Source organism: Rhea americana, unplaced genomic scaffold (genome assembly GCF_003343005.1).
Source record: "Rhea americana isolate MKP2758 unplaced genomic scaffold, rheAme1 scaffold_5, whole genome shotgun sequence".
Classification (NCBI taxonomy): Eukaryota; Metazoa; Chordata; class Aves; order Rheiformes; family Rheidae; genus Rhea; species Rhea americana.
Genome location: NW_028186645.1, coordinates 609,978 through 626,468, shown reverse-complemented (window position 1 = coordinate 626,468; position 16,491 = coordinate 609,978). Strand labels below are relative to the sequence as shown.

The 16,491-nt window shown below is 44.4% G+C and overlaps 1 protein-coding gene across 4 annotated transcripts in view; it reads right to left on the bottom strand.

Moving 5' to 3' along the window:
* LOC146588651 (exocyst complex component 3-like protein 2) overlaps positions 1-16,491 on the bottom strand; it is a 47,293-nt gene that overhangs the window by 15,328 nt on the left and 15,474 nt on the right. For 2 of the 4 annotated variants that reach the window (XM_085317391.1, XM_085317392.1), the window contains exons 1-4: positions 8,493-8,661; positions 7,273-7,861; positions 5,399-5,537; positions 1,178-1,252 (exon numbers count right to left, since the gene is read on the bottom strand). In XM_085317391.1, coding sequence (XP_085173517.1) covers positions 1,178-1,252; positions 5,399-5,537; positions 7,273-7,861; positions 8,493-8,505 — 816 coding nt within the window. In that variant the 5' untranslated portion in view covers positions 8,506-8,661. Of the gene's footprint in view, positions 1-1,177; positions 1,253-5,398; positions 5,538-7,272; positions 7,862-8,492; positions 8,662-8,840; positions 9,159-14,310; positions 14,415-15,551; positions 15,757-16,491 lie in introns of those variants that run through there. The other 2 variants (XM_085317395.1, XM_085317393.1) reach the window with 2 other exon arrangements.

The window sequence follows — 16,491 nt, the reverse complement described above, 5'->3', positions numbered from 1 at the left end:
GGAGCCAGATGGACTCCTCTGCAGGGCAATCCCAGCGCTCCAGGAAGCCTCAGCTACACAAAGGGTGACTCACATCACCAGTGGGTTTCTCCCGCTGCTCACAAGAAAAATCACCAAAAGGGACAGGAGGAAACACGCTGCCCYAAGGTGTCAGGAAACCAGGGCTGATGAGTTTCCAGGATGCCTTGTTCCTTTTCTAACTGATCTTTAGGTGTCAGCCCATGAAAACTGAGGATGCAATATTTTTGTAAGGATTGTCTATTTATGCAGCTGAGGCCTGGGAGRTTGCTGTGAGGGAGACAAGCCGAGGGAGCAGCCACCTCTGTGAGCCCRGCACTGAGCTGTGCTGCAAGAGCCACTTTTTTGCCCACTGAAGGTGCATCCTCGCAAGGGAGACTGGCTGCTGTTGATCTGCAAGGCATAGCACCGGCCCTGGCAGGGTGCCCGAGGCAGTTTGCCTCCTACAAGGCCATGGGGCTACTTCCCTCTTTCCTCTCCCAAAACAGGGCTGCTGCTTGGGTAGTGGCGGTGGAGAGGAGAGGAGAAAGACACAGTCACAGCAGCCTCTGAACTGCCCCTGATCCCTAGCATCACTGAATCTACATGAAAACCCCAGGATTTACATCAAGACTTCTGCAGATCTTGACCCAAACRCCCTCTGGCAGTGGCTCACAGATCAGCAGAGCATGCTTCGGYGGGACCTTTAGAGCTCTCTGCAATTGCTTCTGGAGCCGGCGCATGGAGCAGCGGGCGAGCTGCCTGCCCCTAGCAGGCCAGCACAGGGGATCCRCCAGGTGATCTGGTGCTCGTGATTTGGTGACTGCTGCTCGCGATGCAGAGCAGGGAAGGATGCAGAGCGTGCACAGAGCAGGCTGGTGAAAAATACACTGTGGCTTTCCAAAGGGCTGTGTGAAATTCCAAGTGTGAACACAGCTTCAGCTTGAATCAGCTAATCTCAAGCTCACCYTTTTTTAGTTAGGTTACTTTTCCTTACATATGCACAAGAGAAAAAAGCAGGTGTAGGGGCAAACAGGTGCAATTGCTAACTTGCAAGCTCGTAACATGCTGAGCTTAGCCCAAGACATRCAAAACTGGGTCCTACTGATACCCACACATTTGTGTGTAATGACATGATTGCCCCAAAGAATGTGAGCTTTTCAGTTCCTCCCCAGTTTACCTGAAYGACTGCAGCACTGGCACAAGGGGATTCCCCACTGTCAAAGACTTTTTTCAGGGCTTCCCTTACCTCCTTCTAAATAGTTAAAAAAGAAAAGAAAAAGAACAGTTGAGATCCAACAGCATTTGCAATGGGTTAGCTTTCCCTGACTCTCGTTATGCTTTTGGACCAGACAGTGCCTCTATTTTTTGATCGTCTTGTTCAACCCAAAGCCTGGATATTTTCCAGCTGAACTAATAACATTGTTCTGTTTTGTTCTCCRTGATTTGTTTGAGTATAAAAGATTTGGAGCCTGCTTTCACCCCAGAGTTAGCTCGGGTTATCTGCAGTCTTCCTGAGTTAGCTTAACTCAAATGAAGGTGCCTACACAGCAAAATAACGCTTAGACCCAATGCAGTATTGCCAGCTAGCTGAGATCCCCCACCCTTCCCAGCTCCAACCAGCACCTACGTAAACCAGCTAGTGTTAATGAAAAGTACTTGCTAACTGGAGCCAGGGGTTTATGAGTGCAAATAAGAGTTAGGYTGGTGTTCAGAGCTACTGTGGCAGCGAGATGAGCCCCATGAGGCTGCACAATGGGAAGTTTCCCAAGACTTGGCTGGTTTGTGTTATCGTGAATGCACTGTAAAAACAAAACTAATGCTGCAGACAAAGGGCTCCTTGCTTAAAACATAATCTGACCTTTAAAGCCTTTTTGAGGCTTTAAACTCARAAGTCTGGCTTAGTTACTTATTCATTTATTTCTCCATCTTTCTTCTGAGAAATGGAAAGTATGTAAAGTCTGATCTTCCATTTTTATCTTTGTTCTTTTCTTGCCGATGACTTAGTAAATTTATGGCTATCGCTTAAGAATTTCATCAAAGGTATATTCAAAATAATGTGCTCTGCCATAGTCATCACAAACTGTTAATCAAACACAAATTAGCAGGTRTAAATAACCCAGGAAAAATTCCTTTCTTCCAGAGTGCTGTCACCTGACTGCACAACTGTATTAACACGAAGTGCTGAGCTAACCCATGCGAGCCGAGCTGCACAAACACCCTTAGCCTGTCCCCACTGCAAGGTAAAATGCGTGGCCTAAACCAACACAAAGGTCTTRCTCCACGATGGGACAGAGCTTGCGTTTAGTTAGTAACTGCAGGGCAATAACTCATTGAGCCAGAGTACTTAGCTGCTTTGGATCAGATGATGTGCCTGAATGAGCATGAGCTTACTCATTTGTAGCCCTTGTGGAGACACAGGGCCCCAGGCTCCAGAGCTCCAGTCTGGAGAGGACCAGAATTTCCRCTGTAACAAGCAGGTCCATAAGTAACCTTTAGCTCCCTCCTCATCCCTCCCTAGCTCACCAAGACAGGACACTCCACACTGTGAGAGCTTCAGATCTAGGGATGGCCAGTTTGCTGGTGCTGACTGCCCAGTCGGCTGCTGCCTCTCAGGAAACACAAGAGGCCAAGTTATAACTCATGCTGACTTGTGTCTCTCACATCTGTTCAACTGCTGTTTTAAAATACGTGAGAATTTAACAACCTTGAGGCATCAGTCTCTTTCAAATGTGGCCAAAATTGGCTACAATGTTCAACGGGGGTGAGAGGGCACAGCTGACACACGGACAGGCTGGTAAGCAGAACAACTGGAAAGCCATATTCATTTTGGAAGCACTAGGTCCTCAGCCCAAATTCTTCAAAGCATACACACTTCTGGGTCCTCCTCATATACCTTTGAAAAAAGTAGAGGGAAGAAGGGAGAAGACGCAGACCCAAGTGACCTCTTTACAGATCGCTCTAAACTCTCCTTAATTTTTGGTCCAGATGTGCATACCCTGGCCTTACCATGTGTGTTGTTGGACAAACAGCCCATTACAAGCTGGGGCTGCAGGAACAGGGGAGAGAAAGTTAGTTTTCCACCTCTCAGTTTTTGAATGAACCCTGACAGCGTTTTTGAAGTTGTCTGCCTTGCATGTGTGTCAAATTCTCCACCACTGCAAGGACAAGGTGACTSATCAACAACCCAACAAACTGCACCATGATTTTCTTGTTCACCAACTTTGCAACTCCTCTAACCTCAACAGACGCAAAGCCCCCTCGCCTAGTCATTTCAGAGCCGGGGTAAAGTAGTCTGACAGCAGAGTTGACCAAGTTTCCAGCAGCAGGACTGGGAACTCATATTGAACCCCATGTGGTGTTTGAGCTCTCAGCATCCTTTGATGTGGTCACAGCTCTCCTCACTCACTACTACTAAAAGTACATGCAAATGCTTTTAGTTTGCACAGACAGCTGGCTGGCACTCCCCATGGCAAAGCCAGGTATTATAGGCAAAGCAGAATATTGCCTATTCTCTGTTCAATCCCTTTTAATTTAGAAAAATTTAGTCATCCAAGTGGCAAAATCAGCACCATGTGACTTACAGTCACAATTATATATTGTGATCACTCAGAGATAAATCATGGAATATTTGCTCAATATACATGTCATCTCCCTATATATAAGGAATAATAAAGGGCTGGAGTATCCTGGAAAAATAAATTAAGGGATAAAGAAGGTTTTATAAGATATGCCAGTGAGCTCTACATGACTCCATGTAGAGTCAGCTCAGGTCCACTTAATCTTGCTAAACTGAACTTCAGGCCGGTCCTACCAGGCATGAACCAAGCTGCGACACTGCTGTATTATGCTTCCCAACAACCCACGCTCCACGTGCTGACGCACAACGCAGCACCAGGTAGAGCTGCAACGCTTTCAGAGCCAAGCTGGCCTGAAAAAACACAGCCAACCCGGGGCAGCACTGCACGAGTGCTAGTAACCGTTGCCAGGCCTGGGCGAGCCTGCTCCGTGCAAAGTGCCCATGAGTAGAGGAGTTTCCTCCAGTCATTACTGCAGAGAGAGAAAAGGGTTAAATTCACTCTCACTGTTATTCACCATCTTTGAGAGTTTGTCGATGACTCTGCAGCATCCACTAAGATAATCTCACTAGCACTGCCTTGAGGATAGTAATTTTCTTCACCGAAATACATGCCAAAAACAGACCTTAGGAACATGTGGTCTTCAAGGTACTGCTTTGAAACAGCCTATAAAAATGCTTAATGTCAGACACCGAAAGCAGTAGGTTTTAAGCACATTGTCACCAGCTAGCGCCTGTACTCCCATGTTTGTGAGTACCTACAAGCTCTCCTGTAGGGAATAGGGCTGAGGAGAATCATTGCAACTCAGAGCACTTTCCTGGGGGTGATTCAGCAGTTTGTCAGGGAATTTCCCCTCCTCTGCTCCCAGGGGCGTGTTGAAATGGAAACTGAGAGAGATGAGTGTGGTAATTCCTGCTGCCGCAGTTTGGCTTTAGCTGAATCTAGGAAACTGCTGAGTTTTCCAAACAGTGTGATTTCCCTTGGTCCTCCCCATTGCTATAAGGCCTCTTCCCTGCTTTGTTTGTATTCCATGCACCTAGATACCACCCTTCAAAGGAGGAGCTTTGCTGGGAAAAGAAAGAGATCCCACAGCCTGGGAGCTGAGGTCATCTATGGGACTGCAAAGCAGGACGCCTTGCTCTGGCCTTGCAGAAGAGCTATGCCGAGTGCACATCGGCTACCTGCTTCCTGGCACTGGGCTCTAGGAATAATCTTTGTGATAACCTCACCTGTGTCTGTTTAGTAGGCTGGAGAGGGTTGTGAGAGGGTCCACAAGCAAATCCAGCAGCCTGGATATCCTGCATAGCTAATGCAAAGGTGCTATAAACACTGGTCCACACTGTAGGTTTATTAACAGCCAGAGAAGACGAACAGCATCTGTAAACGGCCCTCAGCTAAGGGAATAGGTTCTGCCCATAGCTTCCCTTTACTCYAGATATATTGGTTTCTGAACAGATTTCAGTACTACGAAGATGCAGCAACAGGATGAAGAGAGACCATGTAAATGTCCCAGCATCCCTTCACTAATGACCATCCATTTGGCAGGAGATAACCGTGGATCTTCACACCAGGGCTTCTCAACAAAATTGCTGGCAACTTGGCACGAAGTAGGGCCCACAAGCTGCCTGCAAACCACCACCGCTGGTCACTAGCACATGCAAGACCTGGGCTGCACAGCCAAAGTTGAGCCTTTGGGGCCTCTGTGGCCCTCAGCAGAGCTGAAGGCAGCCAGGAAGGGATCAGCCAGCCTAAAAAGAGCGTTCCTAATTTTAATACTTTGGGRATAAAACAGGCAGAGTGAGGTAAAACTCCTGAGTTCTTACCTGGGTGATTGCAAGTAACTTTTCCTCTGTCTTCAAAATAATCCACATGAGGCACTGTGCATCAAGGGAAAGGAGGTGGTGTGGGGTCTGTCTGAGTCCCAGCAATGTCCACTTGCCACTGCGTACAGAAAATAGAGCTCTGACAAAGGGGTGAGCCATGGCCCTTCTCCCACCTCCASCCTGGTACCTCTGCTTCGTGCCAGTGGCTCATGCTACGCAAACAGGGTGAACAGCAAACACCTAGCAGCATTGGCAGTGCTGGAGTAGCCCCAGGAACGCTGATGATCTTTATCCAGCCCTTTTGCCAGTTATTCTTTTTTGCTGTTTTTCTTTTTCTTCCTGTATTTGCTGCCCTAATTACACCTTCTGCTCTCCTGTTTCCCCTCCTCTTCCCTCATTCCTGCCACCAAATTCCTTCTTAGGCTTGGGTGCAGTTATCCAAACTCACCTCCCTACATGCACACTTTTACAAGTCTCRGATATTATCTCTGTATGGAAAGCAGACAATAATAAAAGCACCTGTGTACTTGGACAACCATATCCTCACATAAGTTTTTCCTAAGGCTTTCATTGTATTCAGAGAGGAAAATCCAGGTAGTTAGACTTTTTTCYCCTAAAGTCAGTCTAGCATCTCTACTCTTCTCATTTCAACTTTCTCCACAGATTTTTCCCTCTGACAACAGTCACTGGTCTGYTCTTGTCTATTTTTTTTTCCAGAACAAATTCAGCACTGGAATAACATTTCTATTTTTTTTTTCCTATCTCTGTGCTTTTTTTATATATATTTAAATGAAGTTATTATTCACCTCCAATTTCATATAAGTTTTTCTATTTCATCAATYCATTACTCATATCTAAAAACAAAGCTTTGCTGTTTTAAACCTATAAAAGTATCCACAGGATAATACTGTCGACRTTTTTCCTGTGTGTCTGAGAACAACATGCACCAAAAGGGTACCCATCACCCTGCCTTCTTGGGGATGAAGGGAAAGAGCCCATCTGATGAACTGTTTATGAACTGATCAAGTGTTTATGGGTGTAATTAACACAAGGAGGAGAAGCTCTGGGCAAGGATGGAAGCAATCAGATAACCCAAAACAGCTGAAAACCATTAGGGCAGAAATGGATTAGAGCTGTCAAGTAGCAAAGTAACCATGGATACAGAGAATCAAACTTCTCCTCTCATATTGAAATACAAAAAAGAAATCACAAGAAAACAAGACARGTTCAGGCTTTGATAACACCTACTGGCATTCTCAGTGAAAGGCTTTGAGTTCGTATGGGGCCAAGAAGTCCCAGATGTGCTGGTGTTCTGAACATGGGGCAAACCATATCCGTTTTCCCAGTCCTCAGTAGGAATTTAGTGATGGGCTGTATATTTTCCTGTGGTCCACACACTCATGCAGGAAATAGGGAAACATTTGGTGGAACTACAAGCCAGGTAAGGTGGCAAGAAAGCCCAGGAGAAAAGAGAGGTCCAGATAGTGTAATGCTGATACCATAAAGGCATGAGAAAATTATTCTAGAGTAAAGTGCTTGCTAAAAAGAGGCTCAAAACCATGAGCAAATGAACTCCTGCCAGCGTGTTTCTCAAAGYAGGATTCTGTGCCTGTCCAACAGGAGTTCAGCAAGGAAATATCTGCATACCTCAGATAAGCCCCTGAGCTCAATAAAAGGATCTAGAAAAGGCAATAATGCAAAGAAAAAAAGGTCCAGGTTCTTTCTGAAGATAAAATAGGCAATGGGCAAGTCTAAACCCAGCAACAGCTGTTTGTTTTTATGTTCTGCTGTATTAACAAGAAGYGGAAATTGTGCTCAGAAATGGAGAAAAGGGACAATGATTAATGTAGAGAAAAAGAAATCTTTGAACATACCTTTTGTACATTTCAAGGAACCATTCATAAACTAACAGACATCGGCTGAAGCTAACATGGTTATTGTCAGTAAGGGTAGAAATATGAGAAGATAAGCAGGCATGAAAGCACCAGGCATACATGTCAGACAGGCCTGCTTCCTCAAAGAAATCACTTCTGCACTCCAGGCTGGGCAGAAATGTCATTTCCAGCTGTTTTAGATGCTGTTTTAAGGCAGTCTCATCTGTGTTACTAGTGGAATCGAAGTAGGGAATCTGGGCTGTCATGTACTCTGTTAGCTTTTCCTCCAGGTCTTTCTTCCAGAATCTTGGAATCCAGGTGGAAACAGGCTCCATCCCTTGGCTGCTGCCAAACTCCTCCCTTAGCTTCTTCTCCCACTTCAGCAATTTGCCCACTGACTGCAATGGCTCCAGTGATATCCTCTCGCCTCCACTGAACGCTTTTCCCACGGTGGACCACATCTCTTCAGCCAGCTGTGTATAAAGCGATTCAGATTTTCCCACACTATCGCTTCCAGAATGCTCCAGATTATAAATACGTTCACTAGCTTGACAAAATTTCCCATGTTCAATGAATCCACAGATTTCCTCTGCAATAGAGAGAGTAACAACACAAGCTGATATTTGTTCACGCCTCTGCAGGGGGCATCACTTTAATATCTGAGTACTGATGTGTGTAGTTTGCATGTACCCCAAGCCCACTCAGGATCTTTTCAAGATCACCTCACGTGCTAAAGGCCTACCACTACCACCTCTCACTTTTCTCAGGTCAAGTGCTTTTTTTCTCCTTTCTACTCTCTTCCTATCTCCTCCAGACTAAATCTACAGACCAGACTTTCTTCTGCAGAACCTGGAAGAGAAATTAGACTTGATGAGAACCCAGAGAAAGTTAAACTGAGATATAAGAAATGAGACTCTGGAATCAATTTAATATATAGCTTTGGGGTGTGATGTAGAGTCAAGAATGAATGTTTATTATAAATATCACATGTATCCTAATTTTCTTTTGTGAAACTATCTCAGCTGTGAAGTTAGAATTAAATCAAACAAGATCGGAGAGAGGAACATGGTAGAAAAAGAAAGGAGGTTAAAGCAAGGATCYTCAGCAAAGCAATGGGCAAGCTGCTCAACAGCAGGTCTAGCAAGCTGCGCTCTTCCTCACTCAACACATGCCACGCATAGGAAACATTAGTTGGTACAACTAACCCATGCACAACCTACCTCCCCTCCACATTCATAGAAGARCCAGAGTTGCAGTATGACAGTGTAAGTCACACACACACCATCTTTTTTCCATGATGTATCAGGAGTCTTTGCAGCGAAAAAATAAGAACATCACAGGGAAATACTCCTGAAGCAAAGGGAAAGTGAAATTCAGACATTTCAGAGGAATGAGTGCACAATTTAGAAAGGGCATGAAATTAGGTGAAAGATAGCGAGGAGGAAAGTTTAAAGCACCTATTCCAGAAGCAAATGAAAACAAGAGTCTCCAGTCTGGAAGACGCAGAGAAGGTCCAGGACTGGTCACAGAGAGTAACAGAAAAATAGCACTTTCTGTAGCATATTTACCTGCAGACTTCTTTATTTCTACTTCCTTCCTACATGTTGTAGTCTTCACCAAATTCCCTACCAAATTCTCATTTTCAGGTTTCTTTTTAGCTGTTTTTTTCTTAGTAGTCATAATCTTTAGCAAGTTGTCTGTTTCGTTTTTCAGTCTCCCTCTCTTCYTTGCTTCCAGCTCATTTCTCTCCTTCCAAGTGGTCTTGGGAAGCATCCTTACACCTTCACCAGTCGCTTTCTCCCCCTTGCTGCTGCCTCCCCTGAAGAGTCCCCAGAAACACTTCATCTTCTTCATTACCCAAGCAGATCCACGTGTCTCCTGCTCAGCTGGGAATATTAATAGAAAAAATGTCAGAAATACCTTTACGCGAGGTGATGCTTGAGGTGCAAGTTTAGCAGCTATGTTCCAGAGAAGTCATCTATGCCCAGATCTTGTTTCTGTGCCACTACAAACTCCCACTAAGAAATCTAAGAAATCTAACCTGTTTCCTGCCTATGCTGAGGGAGGAAATTTTTATAGACTGCTAACCTTRTTACATAATCTTTCTCTTTTAGGAAAACAATGTATAAAACCTCATACACAATCTGATCACAAGGCGCTGGGGGGGAAAGCCGGTGGAATTTTCAGCGTGTTCTGAATGACTCAACCAYCCTTGAGTGCTGCCAATTATTTCAGTGACAATCCTATCAGCAGAAGAGAGTTTATTATTAGTAGCTTCTATGAAACACACCTCACATTTCCACACATGCCATGTGCCCTGACTGCACCTGAGTTCTGCAGGGAGGAAAGTACTCCTCATCTTGCAGCCAGATTTTCCTCCACTTCTTGGAAAATCTRACGCTAGCAAACAGAGAAGTAAATTGTCAGAAGATGGGCATTGTTGGTTCATGTTTTAGCAGCACTGTTCAGAGGAGATAACAGCGACCTCAAGCTTCCAGACTGAGCTATTTTTCAGCTGTTTTATATAGTATTATAAATTATTTATATACCTATAGAAAATAAATGTCATAAAATTAGAGCAGTCCATCATAAATGTGCATGTGTGTCTTCGTGATTATGCATGAACTTATGTATACACAGGTATTCACTAGCCAGGCTCCACTGCACAGACAAAGGAGATTGATGCCTACTCAGTACAAGGATCACATTTTTGAGCCCTGGACTACTAAGGATTCTGATCCATAATCCTCAGAACAAGTTCCTAAAAAGAAAATGTTATTTAACTTCAGGAGCTCATGTTTTAAACAGATTTTTAAGTCTCTGCACTGCTCTAAGAAAGACAATACACTTAGAGATAGGCTGAAATGCTATCCTCACCAAGCTCTGTTTTGATAGTTAGTTGAAACCTGGTTTTATTTTTCCAGTCCATTAATAAAAAACTGGAATCAATAACATGAGGATTTTCATCAGCTGAAGACAGAGTCTTGTATTAGCTGTTACAAGCCATATTTATTCAAAATCATGTATTATTCAAGAATGATTTTTCTGGATATGAATTAAGGATTAATTATTCCACCCAATATCTGGATTAAGGATATTTGAATTTTCTTCCAAGATTTTCTACATTTTCATGACAAAAATCAACTAGTTCACTACTTGGAAACAAAGYAAATATTGTGTTGTTCTTTACTGATATACTTCTAGTTGAATCTCAGCCTTCATACCCTCTGACTCTTTTGCTCAGTGTTTAATTTCAAAGGCATGTTATTGCACAGCAGTCTGATTCATTAGTAACAAGACGAAAAAGGAGGAAATAAATACAGTTCCTTTATTACAGTTCATTTGGAAAGAGAAATATAAATTCCAGCAGTGGTCATAGATTTGAATTGTTGCCAATAGGAAATACTGAGATTGCAAAATATGGTGTTATCCCAAATTATGAAAAAAGTCAGAAACTCACAGTTTTTATGTACAGTCCATTTTGATCTTATTTTTTATTTACATAAAGACAAAATGTTTCCTTTGGAACATGATAGCTGCAACATATATTATACATGACAAAGCCTGAGCATTAGAACTGAAGAGAAGCATTCCAAGCATACTAAAACAGTTCAATAATATTTTCCCATGAAAATCCCAAGACAACGTGTTTATGTTTCATTTCATCAGCATTTTCCAACAAGACCCACTCTAACAAAAATAATGTCTAGAGTTTCCCTGGACTACTTTGCAGAAAGAAGTGGGATGTCAAAGTGCCAATCCTGTAGGCAAGATTCTTTGCCATATACAAATTTGGAATACAGTACAATAGCAGAATCAAACCCTAAACTGCAGCAAAGTGATATATGGAAATTGGTGTATTTTCCCAGAAAGCTCCTTTGAGAGGAATGAAGTATGGGCCTCTGGAAAGTGGGCAGTGAGTGAGCAGAGATGGATAGACTTCCTGAGGTTAGGACCATCTACAGCATAGTCACCTTGATCCACTCAATCAAAGCCACCGTAGAGACCCCTTAAGATCAGAGTACCATTAGGGTATACYCCATTTGAGCAGGGCAGCACCAGCTGCCCAGATGGCTCACCTGCTCTGCCTTCACCTGGTTCACAAAGCAGTGGCAATTTGTGTCTATAGGCAAAGTACACAGCTGCCACGGGGAGCAGACAGCTACAGGTCCTCTGCAAAGGGACAATAAYTTGGGGGTGGTCCATGGGGCTGAGTCCGCAAATCAGCAGCATAAGGTGATGACTCATCCCTCCCGCTGCCCTCTTGGGAGCAGCTTTACCCACTCAGGATATCTCTGCCCACAATTCTCTCTTTCTGAGGGCAAGGGTTGAAGCATGGTGTGACTGTCTGCCATGCCCAGAGAAGGGACATTGCAAAGGAGCTGTCAAGATGTGTACCAGCAGYTTGCTTTTCTGAGTCTATGTGCCTTAGCAGCACATGTGCTGCACAGTGGAGGAGCTGAAAAGTGCCAGGATCAATCTACAATAAAGATCTTTCCCCAGGTGTTAACACAATGCAAAGGAATTGTTTGCCATCTAAAACTGTCACTTCAGAAAGGGCAATCAGGGCACTGCTGCATTTCAGCAGCCCCCTTCCAWGGGCACCCAAGAGGGTCCCTTCAAAGCAGACAGAAAGGTAGCTGGAAGCCACATGAGCATGGCACCGTGACAAGTACAACCCTGTTTCTGAACAATCTCCTTTGTCAGGTGTACCAAATGACCTTCTTCTTCCTCAAAAGCTACTTCTTGGAAGTAGCTTCCCAACACTGACTGCACGCTACAACTCCTTGCTCCTGGCATTTCAATGCCTCTATTAGTATGCAGGAGTAATTCTCCTTTCTGCCCTGACCCTTGCTCTGCTCACTGTGAAAGAGAAGGACATTGTCTTCCTGGGAACATCCCCAGTGTTCAGGAGGTTCTCCCACTGCCTGGAGCTACTGGAAAAGCCCATAGCCTCCCCATGTCACAGAGACTCTGTATTTCCTTCTGGGAAAAACTGTAACTCCTTTGTCTTTAGGAGCTTTCACTAAACAACAGAATATCTCTGTTGACTTAACTCCTTATCTCGTTGCTTCCCATTTTCTTTGCCCATATACACAAAATCTCCTCATAGTAAGTGGATTGTGTGCCTCACTTGAACAATAGGCGTTTGGTCAGGATGATAATCGGATGAAGTCAGACTATTAGCACTTCTCTTTGAATGAAATGACTTTGCAAGAGTTCAGTTACACTAATATTCCAGTTCCAGCAATGTGATGATGCCCCTTCTTGCTTGGCAGAGACTCCGCATGAGTACAGTGAAGCATATACAATGGAAACTTTGTGCTCAACAGCATCTGTTATATGAAATACACTTGAGTGCTAACAGAGAGCYGGATCCACAGTATCTGGAGAGAGTTTTTTTCACCTCCTTCTTTTTTCCAGAACATGCTGGTATCTCTCCACCATTCTGAACCAAAGGCATGATGGATGCAGATAACAATATTAATTGCAATGCTAAAACATGCAGAGGATAGCACTGAAAGTATGGTGGTTCCCTAGGATATGAATTCACGTTAAAATCTTTCTGGAAACTATGCTCTAGTCTGACAGTGTGTTCCTCCACCCACACACAGCATCTTTGATTTCATCAGCAGTCAAAGAACAGCCAGCCTAAGCAAGTACGCTTAAAAAAATAACCTGTACATCATAGCCAGCATTGCCACGATGGACATATGCAAGAGATGATTTTGTTAACTGTGCAGAATTAGTTGTTTATCATTCTATAGAAATTAAATATGCAAAAATTTACACTTATTCCATATATTTAGACTTATTTCATAAGGATACCTTCTTTCTAAAGAAATGAGAATATGTAGTCATAGGGTGCATGCATCTCTGTGCTCATCTGATGTCCTGCCCTAATGCATTTGAATTAATCAAATTGACAGAGAGTAGCTGGCACAAACTAGTACATCTCTAAATGCTTCATGAAAATATATGGCTTAGGAGAGAAGAGAGACCTGTAATGTTCCTGCTGAGGAACAAAACACAGTATAGCTCAGCCTTTATTAGACATCAGAGACTCCACCCAGCAGCTCAAGTTAAGTACACAGACATGGTTTCCCTGGCTCTGCTACTCACCAAATTCCCTGTTTGCTCTCCAGCTAACCYATATATGTGCTACAGTAAATAAAACAACACAAATATTAATACAAGCAACCTTTTTCATAGCAACAGCTGCAACGAAGTCGCTTCTCTACAGCGCCCGCCTCCTCACTGGGCTCTACCTGCTCTGCTCGCTCGCTTTGGGGCTGTCACCCCAAACGGGCGAGAAAGAGCTGCTGTGAATTCGGAGCCGCTGCCTCTGCCAGGCTGGCAGGYGGTCGCGCTCGCTGGCTGCACAGCCACGGCTGGACCGAGAGGGGAACGGCAACCTCTCCTCCTTTCTCTTTCCAAGGGCACTAACTGGAGTATCTCTCCCCTGCTCAGCCACTGATTTGTCATCACATTTTTCAGAAGTTAATCTGAGACTTCTYTCTTGCTCTAGATTTGTCTAAAACGACACGAATTCGAGTTATTAGGAGGGGATAGATAAATGCACTGACAGGCAAAGAGGTTGCATGCTTATGTCAGCTTTGGGCTTCTAAGAAACCAAGCTGAAGTCCTGAAAACAAGCTCACTGGGGAACTGAAACCTGCCCCTTCCTCTGCCCTGAATACTGAGACACAACAAGTTTGGACTTGCTCTRCCACTTGCACTGCCTGTGTTTTCCTCCTCATTGCAAGGACCTGACTCTAAACTGACCTCAATTTTCACTTAATTAGTAACCTAGTTTACTGTTCCTTTGAAATATTTTTAGCTAATTTCTGGGGATTTTGCCTAATTCTGGTTTTGTTCAGAATGAAATAAGCATTGTTTTAAGGAAGATGCTCCCCCCCTTTGAAAACAATAAGAAAGTCACATACATGCACACAGGTTTAAGGTTGAACTGCAAAAATTCCAGCAGTAGCGATGTTCAAACTGACTGTAAAAATCCCTACATTACAAATGTCTTACCCATATAGTAAAAGAAGAATAAAGCAATCCTTCTGGAAGTAGCAGTTTTGTCTTCAGTAAAGAAGCTGGTACCAAGCTGGGAATTCCCTTTCCCTGATTTTTYCCTGCAACGACAAGAGAATATTGCAGCAATTGTAACTTCCTCCTAGTTTTCTTCAGCATCTATGAAAGAGGGAGAGAGATTTATCCATGAGAAAAAGTGCATGGCATGTCATACACTCTGGTTAAAAAACTGYCCCCAAACCACAAAAATGAGCTGCTAGGCTCAATCAAATGCTAGGGGTAATAAAATATTTCAAAGCAAGCTCATTTAGTTTCATATATTTAACAGATCTTAAGGCCCCATTTAGGATTAGGTTATATTTAGCTGTGGAGAGGTGCAGAAATAGCAGATACAGGGAGGAGCGTGAGGCGGTTTCCAAGTCCCCTCACCTCCGCACAGAGGCCAGCAGCCAGCCTGGTTTTGCATTACTGGTGGGGAAGGACGGAGAGTTTTAGCCCTTCGAGTGGCACTAGCACCTGCAGAGGACGTGGAGAGAGGAGAGAAATGTCACCGTGCCCTGCCAGAGCTGAGCCGGAGAGCGGCTGTACCTGGCTCTGTGCAAAAGGGCAGCGGGCTGGAGGTGTCCCCGGCACGCTCGGAAACACTCCTCCACCTGCGCGGCCAGCACATCCAGGACACACAGTGGTTTGAAGACGCACGAATAAAAGCAGTTAGCTAAGAACAGCAAGTCTCCTCCTTGCCTTTGGGCTTTCGCGTTCCTCCATACGCCCCCACGTCGCACTGGCAGTGCCCCAAGGTGYGCTACAGCCCCGAAAGCCCTCTGCAACCCTTGATTGAAGGCAAGGACAGTGTCGGGGCGGAGGTGGGGAGCCGCGAGGCCCACGTGCTCCTCTCCTTGCCACGCGCACCGATGGGGATRACAGCTGGGCACAGGCCCCCCCAAGCAGCCCAGTTCGATAAAAGCCCCMGTTTCTGTAAAGGCTTGAGGGTCAGCTCACAGTTTCTGCATGGGTGAGGAGTCATCAGGGAAAGTAGCAGTGATGGAAAAAGTACGGCCACAAAGCAAGTGAGACTGATGTCAAGCCAGCTGAAACCCGTGTCTCCCCAGTGCCTCTACAGACCTGCCTGGTCAGCAAGCGAGGAAGATGTGCTGAGTGACCTTGTGCTCCTATCACATATACCTCTGGATATACGATACATACAATATAAACCTCAGAGCAAACTGTAAAGTACTTACATTGTGCTGAGAAGGGGTTCAAGGGACGGGCAGCCTGGTCCCTCTGCCTGCCTAGGAGGGGATCGGGACAACAGGCAGGAAGAGCACCCACAGAAGTAGTTTCTCAGCCTGTATCTCCAATTCCTCAGGGTCCCCCTGCATTACTTCAGCACTCAGAAGACCCAAGTCTTGAGTGGGTTCCTACCRCTAGTTCAGAGAAATATTTCTGCAATAGAAACCACAGTAGTGTAAAGGGCTGATCATGTCCCTAGAAGAAAAGCCACCCAGCAGGTTTGTTGCTGTATCACAGTATTTCCAGTTCCAACCTCAAAAAAGGGTAACCCTAACAGAATCCTGCAGGTTTGCCAGAGGAAAACTACAATTTAAATTTTTGCTATCCTTGGAGCGGAAAGGGCTTTATCTTCAATAAATCATGCGTATTGTGTGCTAGTGCACTACAGASTGCGTTCGCTCAACCACCGTTGAGCTCTTTTCAAGTTGTTCCATGATTTTATCAAGAGGTTTTTAAGAAGCATGTATTATGAATAGTTCATCTCTGTGCAGAGGTAAGCCTAAAATGACTTTATTTGAGTCTTTTTGTCTGGCTTAGATTGACAGGATTCCTCTGTGCATCTTCACAGATCCTCTTCTACAGTAAATAATTCAGATTCAATTTTGAATGAAACTTCCTACATACATCTGTACGCATAGCCCTATATGGTGCAGTATATGTAGAGATTTGGGACTGAAAATGCACATTGCATGTTCCAAAATCATTTGCATGTTTTTTCTGCTGCCACAAGAGGCCAGTGATTCTATAATTTTTAATCATCTCCAGCATTTCACTGACACTGCACTGTTGTGTCTCCATAGACACATCTGTTAGACACCATCTGGAGGCTAAAAATCATAACTACAGATTGGCCTCCAGGACAGCTTGAAATTTCTCATACAGGAGCTC